The sequence below is a fragment of the Vanessa cardui genome, chromosome 14 (genome assembly GCF_905220365.1).
Source record: "Vanessa cardui chromosome 14, ilVanCard2.1, whole genome shotgun sequence".
In the NCBI taxonomy this organism is placed as follows: domain Eukaryota; kingdom Metazoa; phylum Arthropoda; class Insecta; order Lepidoptera; family Nymphalidae; genus Vanessa; species Vanessa cardui.
This window is the reverse complement of record NC_061136.1, coordinates 8,749,711-8,767,844: the sequence shown is the minus strand read 5'-3', so window position 1 is coordinate 8,767,844 and position 18,134 is coordinate 8,749,711. Positions and strand designations below refer to the sequence as shown.

The following is an 18,134-nucleotide window of genomic DNA, read 5'->3' as shown; positions in this document are numbered from 1 at the left end:
TAAACACGTACATACATATTTTAAGGTAATTTTACAACGATTATTATATAATAACATACCTCAATAGATTTACTCACATACTCACAGGAGTCATTACATTCAAGTGTCTATTAGTAGAAGTACGACATGTAACATAATAGACGCCCGGACTTAGAGTGACTGCCATGAACTATATGGCACTCTACTGCACTCCAACTCATACACTCCAAAGTATAATATTTTGTGACGTAAATTAAAAAAAAAACATTGAACAAGTTTTCTACAACAAAAAGTTGACAGTAGTATTTTTTGTCAAATACTTATCAGTTTACATTAAATTTTATACGATTTTTTAATAATATTATGATTGCTAATTATTAACATTATATTAAATTGGTGTTTTTAGTCATAAACAGTCTGTAATGATTATTACAATACTCGCTATAAAGTTTAGCTTAAGAGACACACCTCAAGTTCTATGTGGTTGCTCGTAACTAAAATAAGGGATATTGTCCCTTTACAAAACTCACATTACACTTTAGTTTTATATTGAGTGTCACAAAAAAATCTAAATATTAGACCTCTTTATTCCATCGTTTCTCGGGTATTCAAAGCACGTACCAATGTTTTACCTATAGGCCCTCTCTAATGGTGCTCTCTTATCAGCTGTAAAAGTGTCTACCGAAAGGCGTGGGATAATAGTTCAATAAATACCAAAAGGTATCAACTTAGAATATGAATATATGGAATATTTGCAACGGAAGTAGCTGAATATAAATATTCGTATGGATTAGAAATTTAGTGCATTAATATGAAACTAACAAAGAAGTCGTGCTAAAGAATAAAAGCATGTACTCGTATAGTGTAGCATTTTTGTGCAGACTCCTTTTAATCTTATGAAGTATATTTGGAACAGAATAATAGGATGTTAGAATTTGAACTGGTGAATAGATAGTTCTTTTTATATACTATAAATACCTACAACCACGCAAATGTCAAAAATAAATAATGTTGCTTGTATTAATTTTTCTGTTCTGAAAGAGTGAGGAAAAAGTCCAAAGCGCTTTTTAAGGTTACATAAATACTTAATAAAAATAATATTTTTAATGTATATGCATCAAAATAGCGTGTCACAGTAAATCGGTTTTCAACATCTCACAAGTGAGCGCGAAACGAGCGCTAACATGCTATGCTATTCTAGGACGGCTTATATTTACGTATATAGTAATAGAAATATTCATTTTAGACTTGGTTTAATCTTTTGAAATGAATGTTCGAAAATGCTTGTCAGAGGCAACTCAAATAAAGTTTTTTATAGCATTTAAAACAGTTTATCCGAAATTCTTTAGTGACAGTTTTGTCATATGAAATAATCAAAAAAATAATGCAACGTCACAATTATTTCACCCGTAAAAGGCTACATTATCGTGACTGCTGATAATTATTTTCTCTGTCGAACTGTTCTATCATTATTTTTTCTCTCTTCAGTCGTCTTTCATTTGTTTTTACATTTCTACCCTGTGTTTTGACTGAGGCTTTTTTTTTATTTATCCAACAGTATTGTTTTCTTAATGTTTCATTTGTATACAGTGGATTTTCAGTATTTGAGTGCTATGTTTAAAGCTTTAAAATTTTTAGTTTACTTTAAGAAGCGATTCTAAACCGTGGTTTATCACATATTATAACTTTCATACCGCCAATACTATTTTTACTTTAGCCTGCAATCTACCCGAGTAATTTTTAACAATGGCCTCCTATTAATAAATTCTTTGAAATATTTATTTTGAATTGTATTCATTCTGTCGCTGCAAAATCATGAGGAATACAATATGTTTCATTTATTGTATTGAAAATTATTTTTAAAATAGATTTATCATAATAAGAGATCCATCCGTATTTGATGTTATTAGCTTATACCGTATAGGAATTTAGAGAGCAAACCTGAGGGTTTTTTCATACAATTTTTTTTTACATCACCTTTTTGTATTAATAAAATATTTATATCTAATACAAATATGAAAAACTGCATCAAAACAAAATATATTTTTTAAAAGTAGTGAAATAATCAAATCAAAAATGTAATCAAAACAACAACATACTTGAATTTTTTTTCTGAATTTTGTCTGTTCATAGAATAGCAAAAAAATTAAACATTTCCGCGAACAAAGGTGACTGGTATATAATAATTTTTTTACTATCTCCCCACAATATCAATATTAATATAAGACTAGACGACCTTGTCAGTGTTATTGATCAAACTAAGGTGCGTTACAAAGTAGGACAATTTGGTTGAAATAAGAAGCTACATTCTAAAGGAATTGCGCTGAGATTATTATTCTAGTTGATCTTCTTGAAATTTAATAAAATCAAATTTTCCAATAGTTTTTTCAAATATGGATTAAAAACAGCGTGCTTTATTTATAACAAATAACATGAACATTTTAATGAAATGAAATTATTGTAATCTCTTTTTAGGACGTTTTCTCTATTACGTATTTTACAAAGTATTAGCTAATAATCCAAAAAAAAACAATCGTAATAAATTTTCAATTCGTAAGCGTTTTTATTCTAATTCATTTTTGAGGGAACATGTTATTTGAAGTCGCATAAGCCAAAAATTTATGTTATAAAAATATATTTTTGTATTATTATGTTTTAACCAATCAATATAAAAAAATCTGTCTAACAAAATCAACAGTTACAAACACAATTTAAAAAACGATCTTGAAAAACGACATAAAATAAAACAAACTACAGAACATCCCAAGCCGAGAACATCTTTGTGTTCGTCCGTTAAACCGACAGCAGTCGTTTCAAGCATTCACAGGAACTAAAGAACAGAATAATGAGAAGTAACGGCACGTAAACGATTCATTGCAAATATATTCGTACTTTTTATCATAAGCACGGAAAATTTTATACCTTTACTGCTTTCTGGAATACATAATCAAATAAGTTACGATTCGTTAAGCACGTAGATGAAAAACTACAGATACATAATATATGTAGTCATCCCAAATAATATAAATGTACTGTACAAATTGTTAAAGCGTACTAACCTTTCATACTAATTTAAGCTCCTATATAAAAGAGGAATGAAATTATATAAAGTAATTCTATAAAATTAATTAAGGACATTTTTCCGCATCTTAGCCATTAATTAATTTTACTAATTGGTAATTTTCTGTTATACTTTGTTATAAAACTCAGCTCTTGAAGCAATGTTGGAGCAAGATGCACGTAATCATCACATAAGCACATTGTATTACAGCTATTTGCAAAATCATTTTGAACATGCTCATTAATAGTATGGAGCCTCGATGCGCCATTTATACATATAATAGGATTATATATACATATATATTGCTGATTATATGCATTTCATATTATGATATTAATTATTAATAGGATCTTCATTCTAACGCAGGATTTTTCTTAAGAAATCGAGTTAGACGATAGAGAATAATCATAATTTATATACCTATGTTTTCCTTGTGAATTAGTACATGTATTGATCAAAATTTAATTATAATTAACCGAAATTGTCGTAAAATTACAGTCCAGTTATTCCTCTACCTTTAAAAAAAAGCTTACATTTTTTACAATCCTTAAATTATATTTTAATAATTAAATACCCATAAAAAATAATAATTAAAAAGTTGAAATGTTAGATAAAAATAAGCACTGATGCTTATTATCGCTTATCATAACAATTTTAATAACTTTCGAAATATCGAAATTAAATTTTGAATACAACCTTCTTCTATTTATATTATAAAATGGTCTTTGGAAAGAGAGATTTGTATTCGGATAATATACCATTTATCCGTTAATAAGAAAAATGTACTTGAGACTTATTTATATATAAAAGCAAATAACCGTATTTACGTTTCGAAAACGTATATTCAAATTTTATTTATGATATAAAATATTTAAATAATAATTGTAAAGCAAAGCTTTACTCATAATATTTTAAGCCTAGTTTCTGTGGTAAAGACTAAAATTATAAAATTTTCAACGTTGTAATCATTTGTGATTGTATGTTACATCGTTGACTTGTAAATTTTCCTTTTTTATAATATTTGTTCTGCGCAATTTCAATAAAATAATTTTAATTATAGAGTATGATTTTTTTACTTTCGAATTCTGAATTATAATTTCTAAATTAACATTTTTATTACGTTTCCCGATCACCGACCTGAATTACACCATTGCAGTCGTTGTCAATACCTGAATATTTAGTATATTTTGATCGCAATGAAAACCTATATGAATATTATGAATGAAAGGTAGGTATATAATCTACATAAGTTTGAACAAAAGAAAATCAATAAATTAAAAAAATAATAATTGACTAAAGCTTACGTGACAATTCCAGTCACATTTATAAAAAAGTACATAAAAAGCTTAATGGATGATTAATCGTCATTGCTTCATCGCAGCTCCAAAGCTGTGAAATAGAGCGTTTTCTAGGTCTATTTAGTGCTGCCAAAAAAAGATACGATGTTGTGTTTCATTATAATAAATCAAAGTGCCAGCTTAATTACAGGAAATAACGAAAAATTGTTTCTCTTTCAAATGAAACGAAACCTATACGTAAATACATGTATATGAATAAATATTATTTTTACAATCGGACTTGATATTAAAACAAAACAAGAACTATGAAAAACGCAAGCATATACTGTGCATGTTTAATTAACTTGAAGTACATAATTATTATTTAGTAAAAAAAATCGTAATGAAATATCCACAACTGACAAAAAATTTTAGCTAGACTGGGAAAATTCAAATGTAAAGATTTTCAAATCACGTTCAGTCGGTATTGACGTCACTGGATAAAATGAATAATCTTACTTTTTTTTTGTACTCGATTATATCGATATATATTATCTTTGGGTAATGCTTACTACGAAAATATTTAAAGATTTAACTTACATTTTATCTTTATCTATACGTAGAAGAGAATGATATAACAACGAAACGCTATTTGTCCTAGCGCGCTGGGCATAAATCACGCGCCCCTCGGTAGCGACAGACACGGCGGCACCCATCGTCATGTTCCTAAACCTGTGAACACGACAAGAGCGGACGCGAGTCCAATTCTAAATCGTAGTCTCCTTTCCTTTTTTATTTATTAAAATCATTCGTTATTTACTCTTAAAATATTGTTATACTCCTGAACTTGTGATATTTCTTTTGTTTTAATTCTTGCACTGTTTTGGTCTATAAAGTGAAATCTTCATCTCCCACGACGGTTGTGTTAAAGTGTAAAAGAACTATGCGACAACGTTAGTCTTAAGCATAAAGAAACCATGAACTCCGTGGATCTATCTATCTATATATCTATCTATGCACTTTTTATTGATTCAATGTTTTAAGGAGAAAAATTACAATGCAGTATTGACCGTAAAATAAATACAGGAATTTGAGCAAAAATATAAGAGTGCCTTTCGACTTTTATTTCTAACTTGAGTTTGAAGGCCTCAATTTTTTTTTCGTTCGAAAACTCCTCTTGACTCGAGCGCCATTAAGCTATCATTTGTTTCAACATTTTTTTTTTATTAGTTTCATTTTCAAATCTTTGCTGAAAAACTATAATTATTTTTCTATTTAAATAAAATATACATGAAACATATAAATATATTATACATAAATATACATAAAACAAACCTTTGGCAAGAAAATGTAGATATAGATTTTATTTTTTTTTATATCTAGTTAAATTTATATCCATAATCATTTGCTATAAAATTTCCAAAGTGGCGCTACATTCGCGCCCCTTCGATTAGCATAAATAACAGCTGATACTGAAAAGCTGTAGCTATTTTATTCTGCAAGCTATTTTATGAGTATGCATGTTATATTGATCTTTAGACTCTATGCACAATATTATAATAAACAATTCATTTCAGAATCTATGTATCCGAGATTCGCTGAGCCAATCCCCAACGTCACAGTAACAGTTGGCAGGGATGCTTTACTGGCTTGCGTCGTCGATAACTTAAGAGGATTTAAGGTATTTTAATGTTTAAAATATGATTAAAGTTCGTCCTTGTATTATTGAAGGTGATTAACTAATAAACTTAGCCCTAAAATGACGGGCATATCGAGATACCTATTTAGAGCATCAAATTAATTTAAAAGCAATTAATAAACGAGCTTTCTGTAGTAAGATATCGATCGTATCACATCAATAACTTTATTTGAAAATTTCCATTCACAGTAACATATCAAATAAAAAGAAAAACGATACATATAAACTCTTTGAATATCTCGTAGGTCTAGTGGTCTCGTAGGCCCAGTGTTGGTTAGGTTAGATTATTATTTTATAGCATTAAAAATATACTGGGTTTTTCTGTAAAGAAAATCTCTGTAAAAGCCCGGACTATGGGAATTGTAGTGCTTATACTCTCAAGAAGTTAGGCCTGAATTATTTTCGGTCCTGAAGTAATAGCTGTCCCGACGTTTCATGAGATTAAGGGATTAGAGATTGCACCTGTGTTTGCACACATTCTTGTGTACTGTATGTCCTGCGCAGCCACTTAATGTGTCAGGACATCATCACCGTCATTGTATAAATTTTACTGATTAGTATATAGCACGTGTCTATCTATAATACCATTTAGTATTTTGTTTGAATAAAGAATCTATGTTTATTCAGAGGCATAATCACTCATTTCATTTTACACAAATCTTTTGTTTAGTAATTGATTGAATGATAAAACATTAACAATAATTCGCCCGTTGTATTTTAGGTTACGAATCCGTGTATGTTCAATGATTTTATACTTAACGTTTGTAACTTTACAAATTAAAATGTGTAGTATAGGTAGTTAGTAGTCTTAAAAATACATGTTTTAATAAGCGTATTGCTGTATAACAACGATGGTACATTATTGCTTGTAAAAACCCTACTTGAACAAAATGTAGGTAAATTGATTTTGAGTTGAATTTGGATTTGAGGATAACTTAATCTGCGTCTCTCTTGTCGCTAGACGACGACATAAATATTATGTACCGGATACACGTCCCGGCTTCATACGGATGCAATAGGGGTCTACATACAACTTTAAAATTGAAAAGATTCATTTTTTACGACTTGTAAAATTAATTCGTAGCTTTCCTCTACGATACTAAACATGTATTTATTATATATGTTCATGTTATCCTTGAATCATTCGACTTATTGATGATAGTACCTACATTATAAACCTTTACATGGTCTAAAAAATCTAAGTGAACAGACAGCGGAAAGTAACTATTTTAGATACTATGAAGAGTTAATCTGAAATATTTTATAAGAAAAAAGGTTTAAAAGATATAATAATTGTACCTATTTGATTATTTTTGACTTACCTGTAAACTGAAACCATTATTAAGTAAAAAACTAACAATTTTACCATATCAATTTGTTATTAGGTTGCATGGGTTCGAATGGATACTCAAACAATTCTGAGCATCCATCACAATATAATAACCCAGAATCCTCGCATCAGTCTGTCGTACAACGACCACCGCTCGTGGTACCTGCACATCAAGAACGTACAGGAGGTAGATCGCGGCTGGTACATGTGCCAAGTCAATACTGATCCTATGCGCTCGAGGAAAGGCTATCTACAAGTCGTTGGTAAGTAGATTATTATTTCGAAAACATAACTCTCATTTACTTATTTTAATAAATTTATACATATATCATATAAAATATACGACGATTTATAAATCTTTGAGCACTAAAATATAATTTCATAGATTTGTTTTCAAAATTGTAATAAAAAGTAACTTATACGCATATTAAACCATATAAAATATCATATTTAAACATCCATAAATGTAAATATATTTTTGTGTAGATCTATTTTATTATCAAATACAGAATATTTTTTTAATCAAAAAGCAAAAGCCCAGACTTTTTTCTATTCCAATTAAGAAAGATTCATTTTAATGTCAAAAGAACAATGAACCTTGTAAGAAATGAAACCTAGACTCGGTCTTTCTTACAAACTTGAATATAATCGCTGAAATTGCTGTCGCAGTGTATATTATGTACTCGTATTACTTAAAAAGCGATTACCAAAAATATTTCTGACGCTAAATAATTTAATTCCTTAACGATATGTAGAAAGTATATACATTGAGTAATTAAAAAAAAAATGAATACTACGAGTATAACGCCATACACAAACACAACTATCACCTAACAAGTAATTCAATATGAAAGTTATATTATGAAATATTAGTGGTAGCGACCCAGAAATATGAGCAAGTAATTACTTATCGACATCTACAGTGCCGCCATCGATCATCGACAATATGACATCCACGGACATGGTCGTGAGGGAAGGTACGGACGTGACCTTGGTGTGTCAAGCTTCGGGCTACCCCGAACCGTACGTTATGTGGAGGCGAGAGGATGGACAAGATTTTAACTATAATGGTGATTCTGGTGAGGCATTTAGCTTTTTATAAACATTTTTAATCATTTAAATAAAACTATTTATAACGTTTGCACGCAGAACGTTACTCAAGATATCAATTGAGAAATCGTTGGCGGTAGTTGTTAATAATATTTCCTTTGTTCTTCAAATAGACAAATGTCATCTTAGTCTGCCCGTGACCACGAACACTGCAAAGTGCTCGAAACGTCGGGATGTTTAAAAATAATTAATATACGCGATTCATCCGTTATAAATAGTTTTATTTAAATGTGTAATCATCGCGAAAATTTAAGACTACATTATTTTTAGTCATATCTATTAGCAGTTCGTAAGGATGAAATTAATTAAAAAAAGAAAATTTGTAGTAGTTTTTTTAGATTACATTACTTTCATAAACCAATACTAAACTTGGTTTTAAGTCATACATTTATTAATAAATATCCATTAAAATATGTCCACAGCTTATATATTCAAATTGGGTAATTTGGTTTCATTCCATAGTGCTAAGTCGAATGATAAAGTCAAATGATATAGTGTAAATACAATTTTAATTTATAATCAATATCTATAGTTTTTAATAAAGTGTAATAGATATAAATACTTTTTACGAGTGCACTTTAGAATATAGACACGTGATATTGAAGATTTTTTGGTAGGTATATAATTTACACGAATCTGGTAGGTACATTGATTAGATGTTTCTCCTTAGGTTTAGTCAGCAAATGTATGTAAACATTTTTTTTGGAAAAATTAAAGTTCTGCCTTTTTGTACAAAATATTCATTTCTATTCTAAAAACGAAAAAAGTGCAGTAATATCAATTCACTAATACTTTTCAAAAATAGTTCAAAAAACATTATTACTTTTAATATATTTTTGACGACCTCCATGGTCGAGTGGTGTGTACACCGGTTTTCATGGATACTCCAGTCCGTGGTCCCGGGTTCGATTCCCGGCCGAAGCGATGAAGAAAAAGTATTAGTTCTCTCTTGAGTCTGGGTGCTGTGGTAGCGTTGTTACTTCAGATTTAACACACACAAGTGCTTTAGCTACTTACATTGGGATCAAAGTAATATATGTATGTGTTGTTGACCGATAAAAAAAATCCGTACTAATTGAAATAAATATATTAATCATAAGTTGAAAATTTTAATAATATAATTTATGTTCTATTTTAGTGGGTGTAGTTGACGGCGAAACTTTAACCATAACAAAGGTGTCACGACTCCACATGGGCGCCTACCTGTGTATAGCGTCCAACGGCGTACCTCCATCGATTAGCAAACGCATCATGCTTATGGTTCAATGTGAGTATTATAGATAAGCCGTTGATCCACCAAAGTCCGGGCAGCTCTAATCTTGATGGATATCATCATCATAAATAGGTTTGTTAATTATTAAAATTGATTGAAGTAATAAATAAGAGTTATAAAAAATCAATTCCATTATTCTAGAATGATTTATTAAACACAAACACGATAATATATTTCAAAGTAAATTGTAACGATATTTTTGGTAGATATATGTATAACTTTTAAGATAATCGGCATATTATGGGCCGCCTGATAGTTATTGATCAAACTCACCCAAATTTATTATCATTGCCATATTTTATTTTCTTTTTGCTAATGTTCCGCCAACCTTGGGAACTAAGACATTATATCGCTTGTGTCTGTAGTGACACTGGCTAATTTACCCTTTAAAATACTATTAAATTACTAAATATTGCTCTAAAGCAATCAGCAATCTTGGTTTCTAAAGGATTTATTAGGAAAATATAAGAAGGCTCGTATATACATTAGTCGAAAATATTTCAAGTACTAATATAAATTATTTGTTTTCTTCCTGCAACAGTTCCTCCAATGCTTTCAATTCCAAATCAATTGGAAGGGGCATATATCGGCCAGGACGTGACGTTAGAATGTCATACCGAGGCGTTTCCCTCCTCAATCAACTATTGGACCACAGACCGCGGAGATATGATCATTTCCGGTGAGATTTGTTTGCATATCTTACGAAATTGTTGCTTTACAGAATAATTTTACCGACATAATACGCACCTTATATTACTCATATAATAATTCATGTTATCGTTTGGAATTTCGAAAGATGAAAACTCTTAAACACCATAAAAGTGTAATGAAATATTTTCTTAATATTAACGAAAACAGTTCTCTATTATAAAATATTTTACTGAAACCCAATTGGTAACATGTGTTTCAACTTCAGTAATTCTCATGAAGTCACTTTATTCTAACGTAGTACAATATATTATCAACACATCTACAGCTATATAAGTACATTTAAATCTAAACTTCGGTAGTTCTAATCGGTGAAAGTTGGAACACAATAGAACTGCCACAGCAATACATTCATCATGTCAGCTTAAATAACATGTGTCTCTGTCAAATATAATACCACACAATTCATCATTGATTTATGAGCTGATAATGAAAATAGTTTATGTCGAAGCGGAGGAAGTATATTATGGCACGATCGGTACGAGCTTTGGCAAAGAAAGCATATAAAATGGAAATTCAGTCAGATTTTACTCTTTCGAGAGAAATACGCGTAATAAAGAACTGTAATATCTTCTTGCTTAACTTAAATTTGTTATTATTAAATCCGATACATATTATAATGTATTGTTTGTAATATGTTGAAGTCTTTTTTCTTGTGATTATTTCGAAATGACACTAAAGCAGTTTTAACAAAGAGTGATTGCTATCTGACCTTTGTAACCCATTAAGAGTAAACTAGTAAAGTTGGGTTGGATTAATCAACTCCCTAAGGTGCTTGCGATTGCGATCTTTGTTTTGTTGTTTCGCGTAATTGAGACGAAAGTCTTAACAAGATACCTTACGATAGGGAAACTAAGGACGGTCAGTCTTCAATGAATAATGGAGAAAAAAAAATTAACAATGTTGTTGATAATTTAAGCAAAAAAAAAAAAACATTTTTTTCAAAATGGTATCAACGTTCTATGTTTGTTTATTTTTTTTATAGAATGATCGATTAATTAAATGTTAATTCCAATTTACTCGTACATTTGTTACCTAAACTTTCCGAATTTATATAAGGCTATAGTTTGGGCGCATGTCTGCCGGCAAACTTTTCACTTTACACCGGCGACGGTATTCTGCGTTTGCAAGGGAAATTAACTTCTCGAAACTCGGCTTGTTTTTTTAAACATCCCTGATGTACACTTTAATACTCTCGCACACGTTGAAGGTGTGCTTAAATAAATATTTCTCAATCATTATTAGATATACTGCAACTAATTAAATTCTCAATATATAAATTACATAAAGTTCGTGTTATTTGCGGCACAGTCAAAGACAATAGTCTTAACAATGTCAGACGGCGTGAATTTCAAGCCAACCAGCCTGGCGCCATTTCGGTTTAAATGTTCCCCAGTATAATAAATCTAAGGACAGTAAATTTGAATGCACCTTTTAAGACCACAGACGACCCCTTTACGAGATTCGTACCCCAGCTCCTATTACATGATCACACGCCATTTATTCCTTAACAATCCATTTATCTCATAACTATTAAACACGCTCACTGCACTAGTATCTAGGAGTAAGTACACAGGTTTTATATTTAAGTAGAAATGGAAATTGTAGGTGGCAAATACGAGGCGTTTCCCGTGGATAGCGGCTACAACAAATTTATGATGCTCAAGATTCGCAATATTACCAAAGAAGATTTCGGCAGTTATAAATGTATTGCGAAGAACTCGTTGGGCGAAACGGACGGCATCATCAAACTCGATGGTACTCAACCCTCCTTTTTAACTCGAAATTTATTTTAAATTGACTGCGTACTTAACTTTATGTTTATTTTTAGAAATACCAGCACCCCCGTCTGCTTTCACAACTACGCAAAAATCTATATTGGATAATCAAACGATCAGAAAAAAAGGTTGGTTTTCCAACGTCAATTATAAAAGCAAATTTTAAAACGAAATACGACTAACTTTGTTTTTTACAGGTCAACCTCAAATTGTTCAAACGAATGACGCAGTCAGTTCTACATTCCAAGGTGTAGCTTTCGGTGAACAAATAAGAGATTTTGGTAAATATTAATTTCCAGTAAAAAAAACTGTTATATAATATATAATTTACGTGGTCAATTTAACGTTCTTTAATTTATGGCATTATTTTTAATATTGGCTATATTTTAAAACCATTCAATTAATTTTATATTTTAAATACATTCTTGATATTTGCGATGTTCAATGGAAACGAGGGGTTAAAAATCGATATAAATAAACCGCAGGTTTGGTCACCGCAGCGACTTACCAGAATACTTCACTTTAAGGCTTCGTTGATCAAATGTTTTCTTTGAGCGATTATAATGTACACAATTAACTTAATCGTACAATTTTAATAAAACTATACAAAAATAAAGTCCCAACAAAAAAAAATTTAATGGAGGGATAATTTGATTGTTACGAGTTTCGTAAAAATCTTTTAAATTTAAAATTAATAGTCCTAAACCGAAAGTGCTAATATTTTCATCTCAGACTCAACCCCTACATCTCGTTACGATGACTAATTAGCGCATCAAGCGGATTTAAAATTTACGGCGAGTTTGCATTAATGCTGTAATCAAAAATTCATAATCCTTACTTTCTAGAAATATCCAAATATTTTCATCTGTTTCAGATTTCTACGAAGAGGAAAATATAGCAACAGAACCGAAATTAGGGAAATTATTATATGCGTTACTGCTTTATCATCTTATAAATATTACGTTACAATTACGTTCTTGATAACATGATAAGGAATGTAAATAATATATCATAAGATATAATACTTTTATGTATTTCTCGAACAGTGAATTTAATTTCTTGCTGAACTGACAATAAATAATTATTCCAGATCAACATTCCAAACTGTTATACTTTACGCATTTTTGCAAGGAAATATTAATTTTATAACGAGATAGTAGACTATATAATATAAGATTTTTTGTTTGTAGATACACATTATACGCTTGTTTAAATAATTACGTTACTTAAAAGTGAATGTTGATCGTATATAAATGATAATATAAACATCAATATTAGTCAGTGCAACTTCTAATTAAATACAAAATATGTGCATTATTAAGACTAGTTACAGCTAAAGTACAGCTATTTTTAATTTGTGATAAAAAATCAAAATATATAAATACTTATTTAAATTACCAAAGAAATCTGTAAATAGCATAAAATTTAGTAATAATTTATTATTTCGCTTCGCTAAGTAATTGATAATTTTATTTACGATTATATTCTTGTAACAGCTGCTTTTCTTGGATATTATAAAAAAATACAATTGAATCTAGGATTTTAAAATATTTTGTACGTTTTATAATACAAGTGTAGTGTATGTATATTTATTATCTATTATTATATAACAATACTTGTATTTCATACTATTTTTTATTATTTTGAAAATAAGTTTTCTACACATGGCGTTAATGACGAGTAAAAATGAAATTTTATATTACGAATCAAAGAAGCAATTCAAATAAAAATTGGTCGATCATTATCAATTGAATTTTGTTAATTTCTTTATCAAAACTGAAAATTTATATGAGTTGTATTAAAACTAATTAGTGTTAGCCTTTTATATAGAACACAAAGAATTAATCAAAAAATGAAGGCTTAATCCTGATATAAGCCATTGAGTATTTCATCTACAAAATTTTTGTTTATTTACCTCGAGCTCAGATGTGTTCTCAAAGATGTGACTTATGTAAATTCATAAACAACACGCAGTATTGCGACATTTACGACACTGTTTGTGCGTTCCTTACAACTTTACTAGACTTATAAAACATTCATTATTATAGAATACCAAACATACATTAACATGAAACTCTTTATAAACAAAGATAACATATACATTTGCAGCTTAAAATAATTTCCTAGGCCAACTAAACCACCTGAAATTCCCGACAAAATCGCAGCGTAGTAATTATAATATCCTCAGCGACCCCCATATTTTATTACGAGTTCTCTAGGGACTCGCGACCCACAGTTTAAGAAGCCCCGTTATAAAACGGATCTCGCCCTTATTATGCAATGACAAATTGAATGATTTATTTAATATAATGTATTTACGTTGGTTTATTTAGCGTATAATTTTTTAAAACGAATAAACCAGTAAGCTATTTAAAAATTATATTTTAACTTCCTACCTACAAAACCAATGTTTTACAACGAAAATATTATATTTCTATAGCAATACATATAATACTATTCCATTGCTTACTAGTAGTTCAAATTAGAACAAATATAATATGTCCGTTCCATCAAAAACATAAAATATTACAACGAAATTATGTACCTACTGTTTTTGTATAAATAAATGAATAATTAAATAATAATATATCTACCCTAACTAGTGAGTGCCGTTATTATTTCAATTGCTCATGTTTTTAAATAAATATATATTTTAATGTATAATTTAAGTACAAGCAATTGTGATATTAAAGATCACACAGTTGCGTACATTTAAGTTTATATAAAATTATTCTAATTATTATTCATTAAATTTTAAATAATTGTATGTAAATGTTAGCTTAGAGATAACCGACCTTATAGATATAAAAATGTTTTGTAATTGCTGCAAAATGGAACTGCCAAATACATGTGTATAAAATAAAGCCATGCTTAATATACAGTTGTTTTCATTTAGAATATATTTTTAATTATTATTGAATTACTAATACAGTACGAAATATAAAGATATTTTTTATGAAAATCAAAGGATATTTTTTTGCTTACGCTTTGACCAAGAACTTAATAAGATAAAGTAAATACATTTGGACAGTCTCCTTCGTGTTTACACTCTAATCCACTTGATTCTGTGAAATATTACACGCCGCATTGTTACCAACGAAAGGAATAAGTCAAAATTGAACGAACAAAGTGTATTTTATTTTATTTGAAAATAGTTTTATTTATCAGAAAATAGTAGTATATATGTAAGACTACGTCGACTACTAACTTATTTAATATTATTTAGTTCTTTGACACATTCATGAAAGCAAGGTCAACTTACCCTTGATCACGAACGTCACATCATTACGTTTTCCGGCCTGAAAAGATACTGATCCAATGACCCGATTGTTTGCGCATAGACTAAGACGGACCAAGGCTTAGGTATCTATAAAAGGCAAAAATATAGAAGCGATAACACCGTAAAGCCATAAGTCCTAAACAGCATCTAAGCGGTGAGACTAGGACTGATTTTATCGCTTATATATCGTAATTATATAAATGTCAATTATTCATGTATCGACTTCAAAACATATAACACGAATATGAGTTAGTAGTTTGAACAACAAAAAAATATTTAAATAAAACTAATTATAACGGATGAATCGCGTATATTAAGTAGAACTAGAGTCTACCCGTAACCACGAACACTGCAAAGTGCTCGAAACGTCGGGATGTTTAAAAATAATTAATATACGCGATTCATCCGTTATAATTAGTTTTATTTAAATGTGTAATAATCGCGAAAATTTAAGACAACAAAAAAATAATTTTTAAGACAATTTTTTTTTCGTAAGTACAAAGTTGTGTCTTCGTATTTTTTTTACGTCAGTCGTTATCTAAATTACTATCGATTAGTCGCGCGCCTGACTTCTCAGGGGTATACGGAATACGTTTCACGCCTTGTGACCACTCCGCCTATCCTCAAACAGACTACTGATGTAGTATTATATGACCCATGATATATTTTGCCAGTAACATAATATCTTATCGTGTGACATTGTATCCAAATATTTCTTGTAAAATCATATTTTAGAGAGCTTCATTTTAAATGGCTAATTAAAGTTAATCTACTTGGTGATAGGGCTTTGTGCAAGCCCGTCTGGGTAGGTACCACCCACTCATCAGTTATTCTACCGCCAAATAACAGTACTCAGTATTGTTGTGTTCCGGTTTGAAGGGTGAGTGAGCGAGTGTAACTACAGGCATAAGGGACATTACATCTTAGTTCCCAAGGTTGGTGGCGCATTGACGATGTAAGGAATAGTTAATATTTCTTACAGCGTCATTGTCTATGCGTGATGGTGACCACTTACCATCAGGTGGCCCATATGCTAGTCCGCCAACCTATACCATAAAAAAAATGTATTTTTTTAAATAGTCCCAAATTGCAATACTGCTGCAAAAAAATAAGACCGTTTCATTCTAACAAAACATTTTAAATGACTAGCTAGTTTCAGTTTGGAATTTGATAACATATAAACAGGAGTGTATTATAATTTGATGGTTCTTGTCACGTACTAGCCGTGTTTGTTATTTATGTATTCTAAATAAAATATTTATAAGCTTGCATATGACATTATGAAAATATCTATACAATTACTCTAAAAATGTTATTGCTTTTTATAAATTTATTTTATGTTTTACAGTTCTACCAAAACATTTTTTTTTATTTATGAGACTTTGGCTCAGTCACACGCAAACCGGAACACAAAGATACCGTCGTGCTGTTTAAGGGTAGAATAAGTAAAATACATACAGTAAGTAGGTACTGCTGCCACGACATTCTACTAAGACATTATATTTGGGTTTTGTATCTGTGTGTGTGTCAATAAATTTGACAAAAACACACAATTAATAAATTACAACCACGATAAAAAACAAATACAATACAGTAACATTCGTAACCTAGCTTCAGCGCTAAATCAGTTCACTAAAAGTAAAAAATGAAAGCAGCCTAAAGCGCTCTAGAAAAAGGTAATCTAAATTTGATAATAATTATAAAAAAAGGCTTATTTTAGAGTACTAATATCAGATAAATGAGTTGTGTTTTTTATTTTTTTAAACCTTATATACTAAAATTTATACGATATAGAATAAAAAAAAATTAATAATAAAAAACATTGCAGGAAATTTTGAACCATTGCATGGTATAAAACGAAGTCGCTTTCTCTGTCCCTATATCCCTAGGTATGCTTAAATCTTTGAAACTACGAAACGGATTTTGATGCGATTTTTTTAATGGATAGAGTGATTCGAGAAGAAGCTTTTTGAATATAATATGTGGACAATTTAGTAAAGATTCGTGATTTCGCCTGGGTAGGTACCACCCACTCATCAGATATTCTACCGCTCTTGGTGTTAGGGCTTTGTGCAAGCTCGCCTGGGTAGGTACCACCCACTCATCAGATATTCTATCACTAAACAACAGTACGCAGTATTGTTGTGTTCCGGTTTGAAGGGTGAATGGGCCAGTGTAACTACAGGCACAAGGGACTTCATCTTAGTTCCCAAGGTTAGTGGCGCATTGACGATGTAAGGAATAGTTAATATTTCTTACAGCGTCATTAAGACAACAAAAAAATAATTTTAAGACAATTTTTTTTCGTAAGTACAAAGTTGTGTCTTCGTATTTTTTTTACGTCAGTCGTTATCTAAATTACTATCGATTAGTCGCGCGCCTGACTTCTCAGGGGTATACGGAATACGTTTCACGCCTTGTGACCACTCCGCCTATCCTCAAACAGACTACCGATGTAGTATTATATGACCCATGATATATTTTGCCAGTAACATAATATCTTATCGTGTGACATTATATCCAATTATTTCTTGTAAAATCATATTTTTGAGAGCTTCATTTTATTTTATTTTTTTTAAATAGTCCTAAATTGCAATACTGCTGCTAAAATATAAGACCAGTTAATTAAATATATTTTT

At 30.0% G+C, this 18,134-nt stretch overlaps 1 protein-coding gene across 2 annotated transcripts in view; it reads left to right on the top strand.

Annotated features, from left to right (window-relative positions):
• The window catches only part of LOC124535194 (lachesin-like), a 32,116-nt gene extending 17,024 nt beyond the window's left edge, over positions 1-15,092 (top strand). Inside the window, exons 3-11 of one of the 2 annotated variants that reach the window (XM_047111297.1) lie at positions 5,895-5,998; positions 7,402-7,609; positions 8,270-8,425; positions 9,595-9,723; positions 10,271-10,408; positions 12,046-12,195; positions 12,269-12,343; positions 12,413-12,496; positions 13,090-15,092. In XM_047111297.1, coding sequence (XP_046967253.1) covers positions 5,895-5,998; positions 7,402-7,609; positions 8,270-8,425; positions 9,595-9,723; positions 10,271-10,408; positions 12,046-12,195; positions 12,269-12,343; positions 12,413-12,496; positions 13,090-13,196 — 1,151 coding nt within the window. In that variant the 3' untranslated portion in view covers positions 13,197-15,092. Of the gene's footprint in view, positions 1-5,894; positions 5,999-7,401; positions 7,610-8,269; positions 8,426-9,594; positions 9,724-10,270; positions 10,409-12,030; positions 12,196-12,268; positions 12,344-12,412; positions 12,497-13,089 lie in introns of both variants that reach the window. The other variant, XM_047111296.1, reaches the window with a different exon arrangement.
• The last annotated feature ends 3,042 nt before the right edge of the window (positions 15,093-18,134 follow it).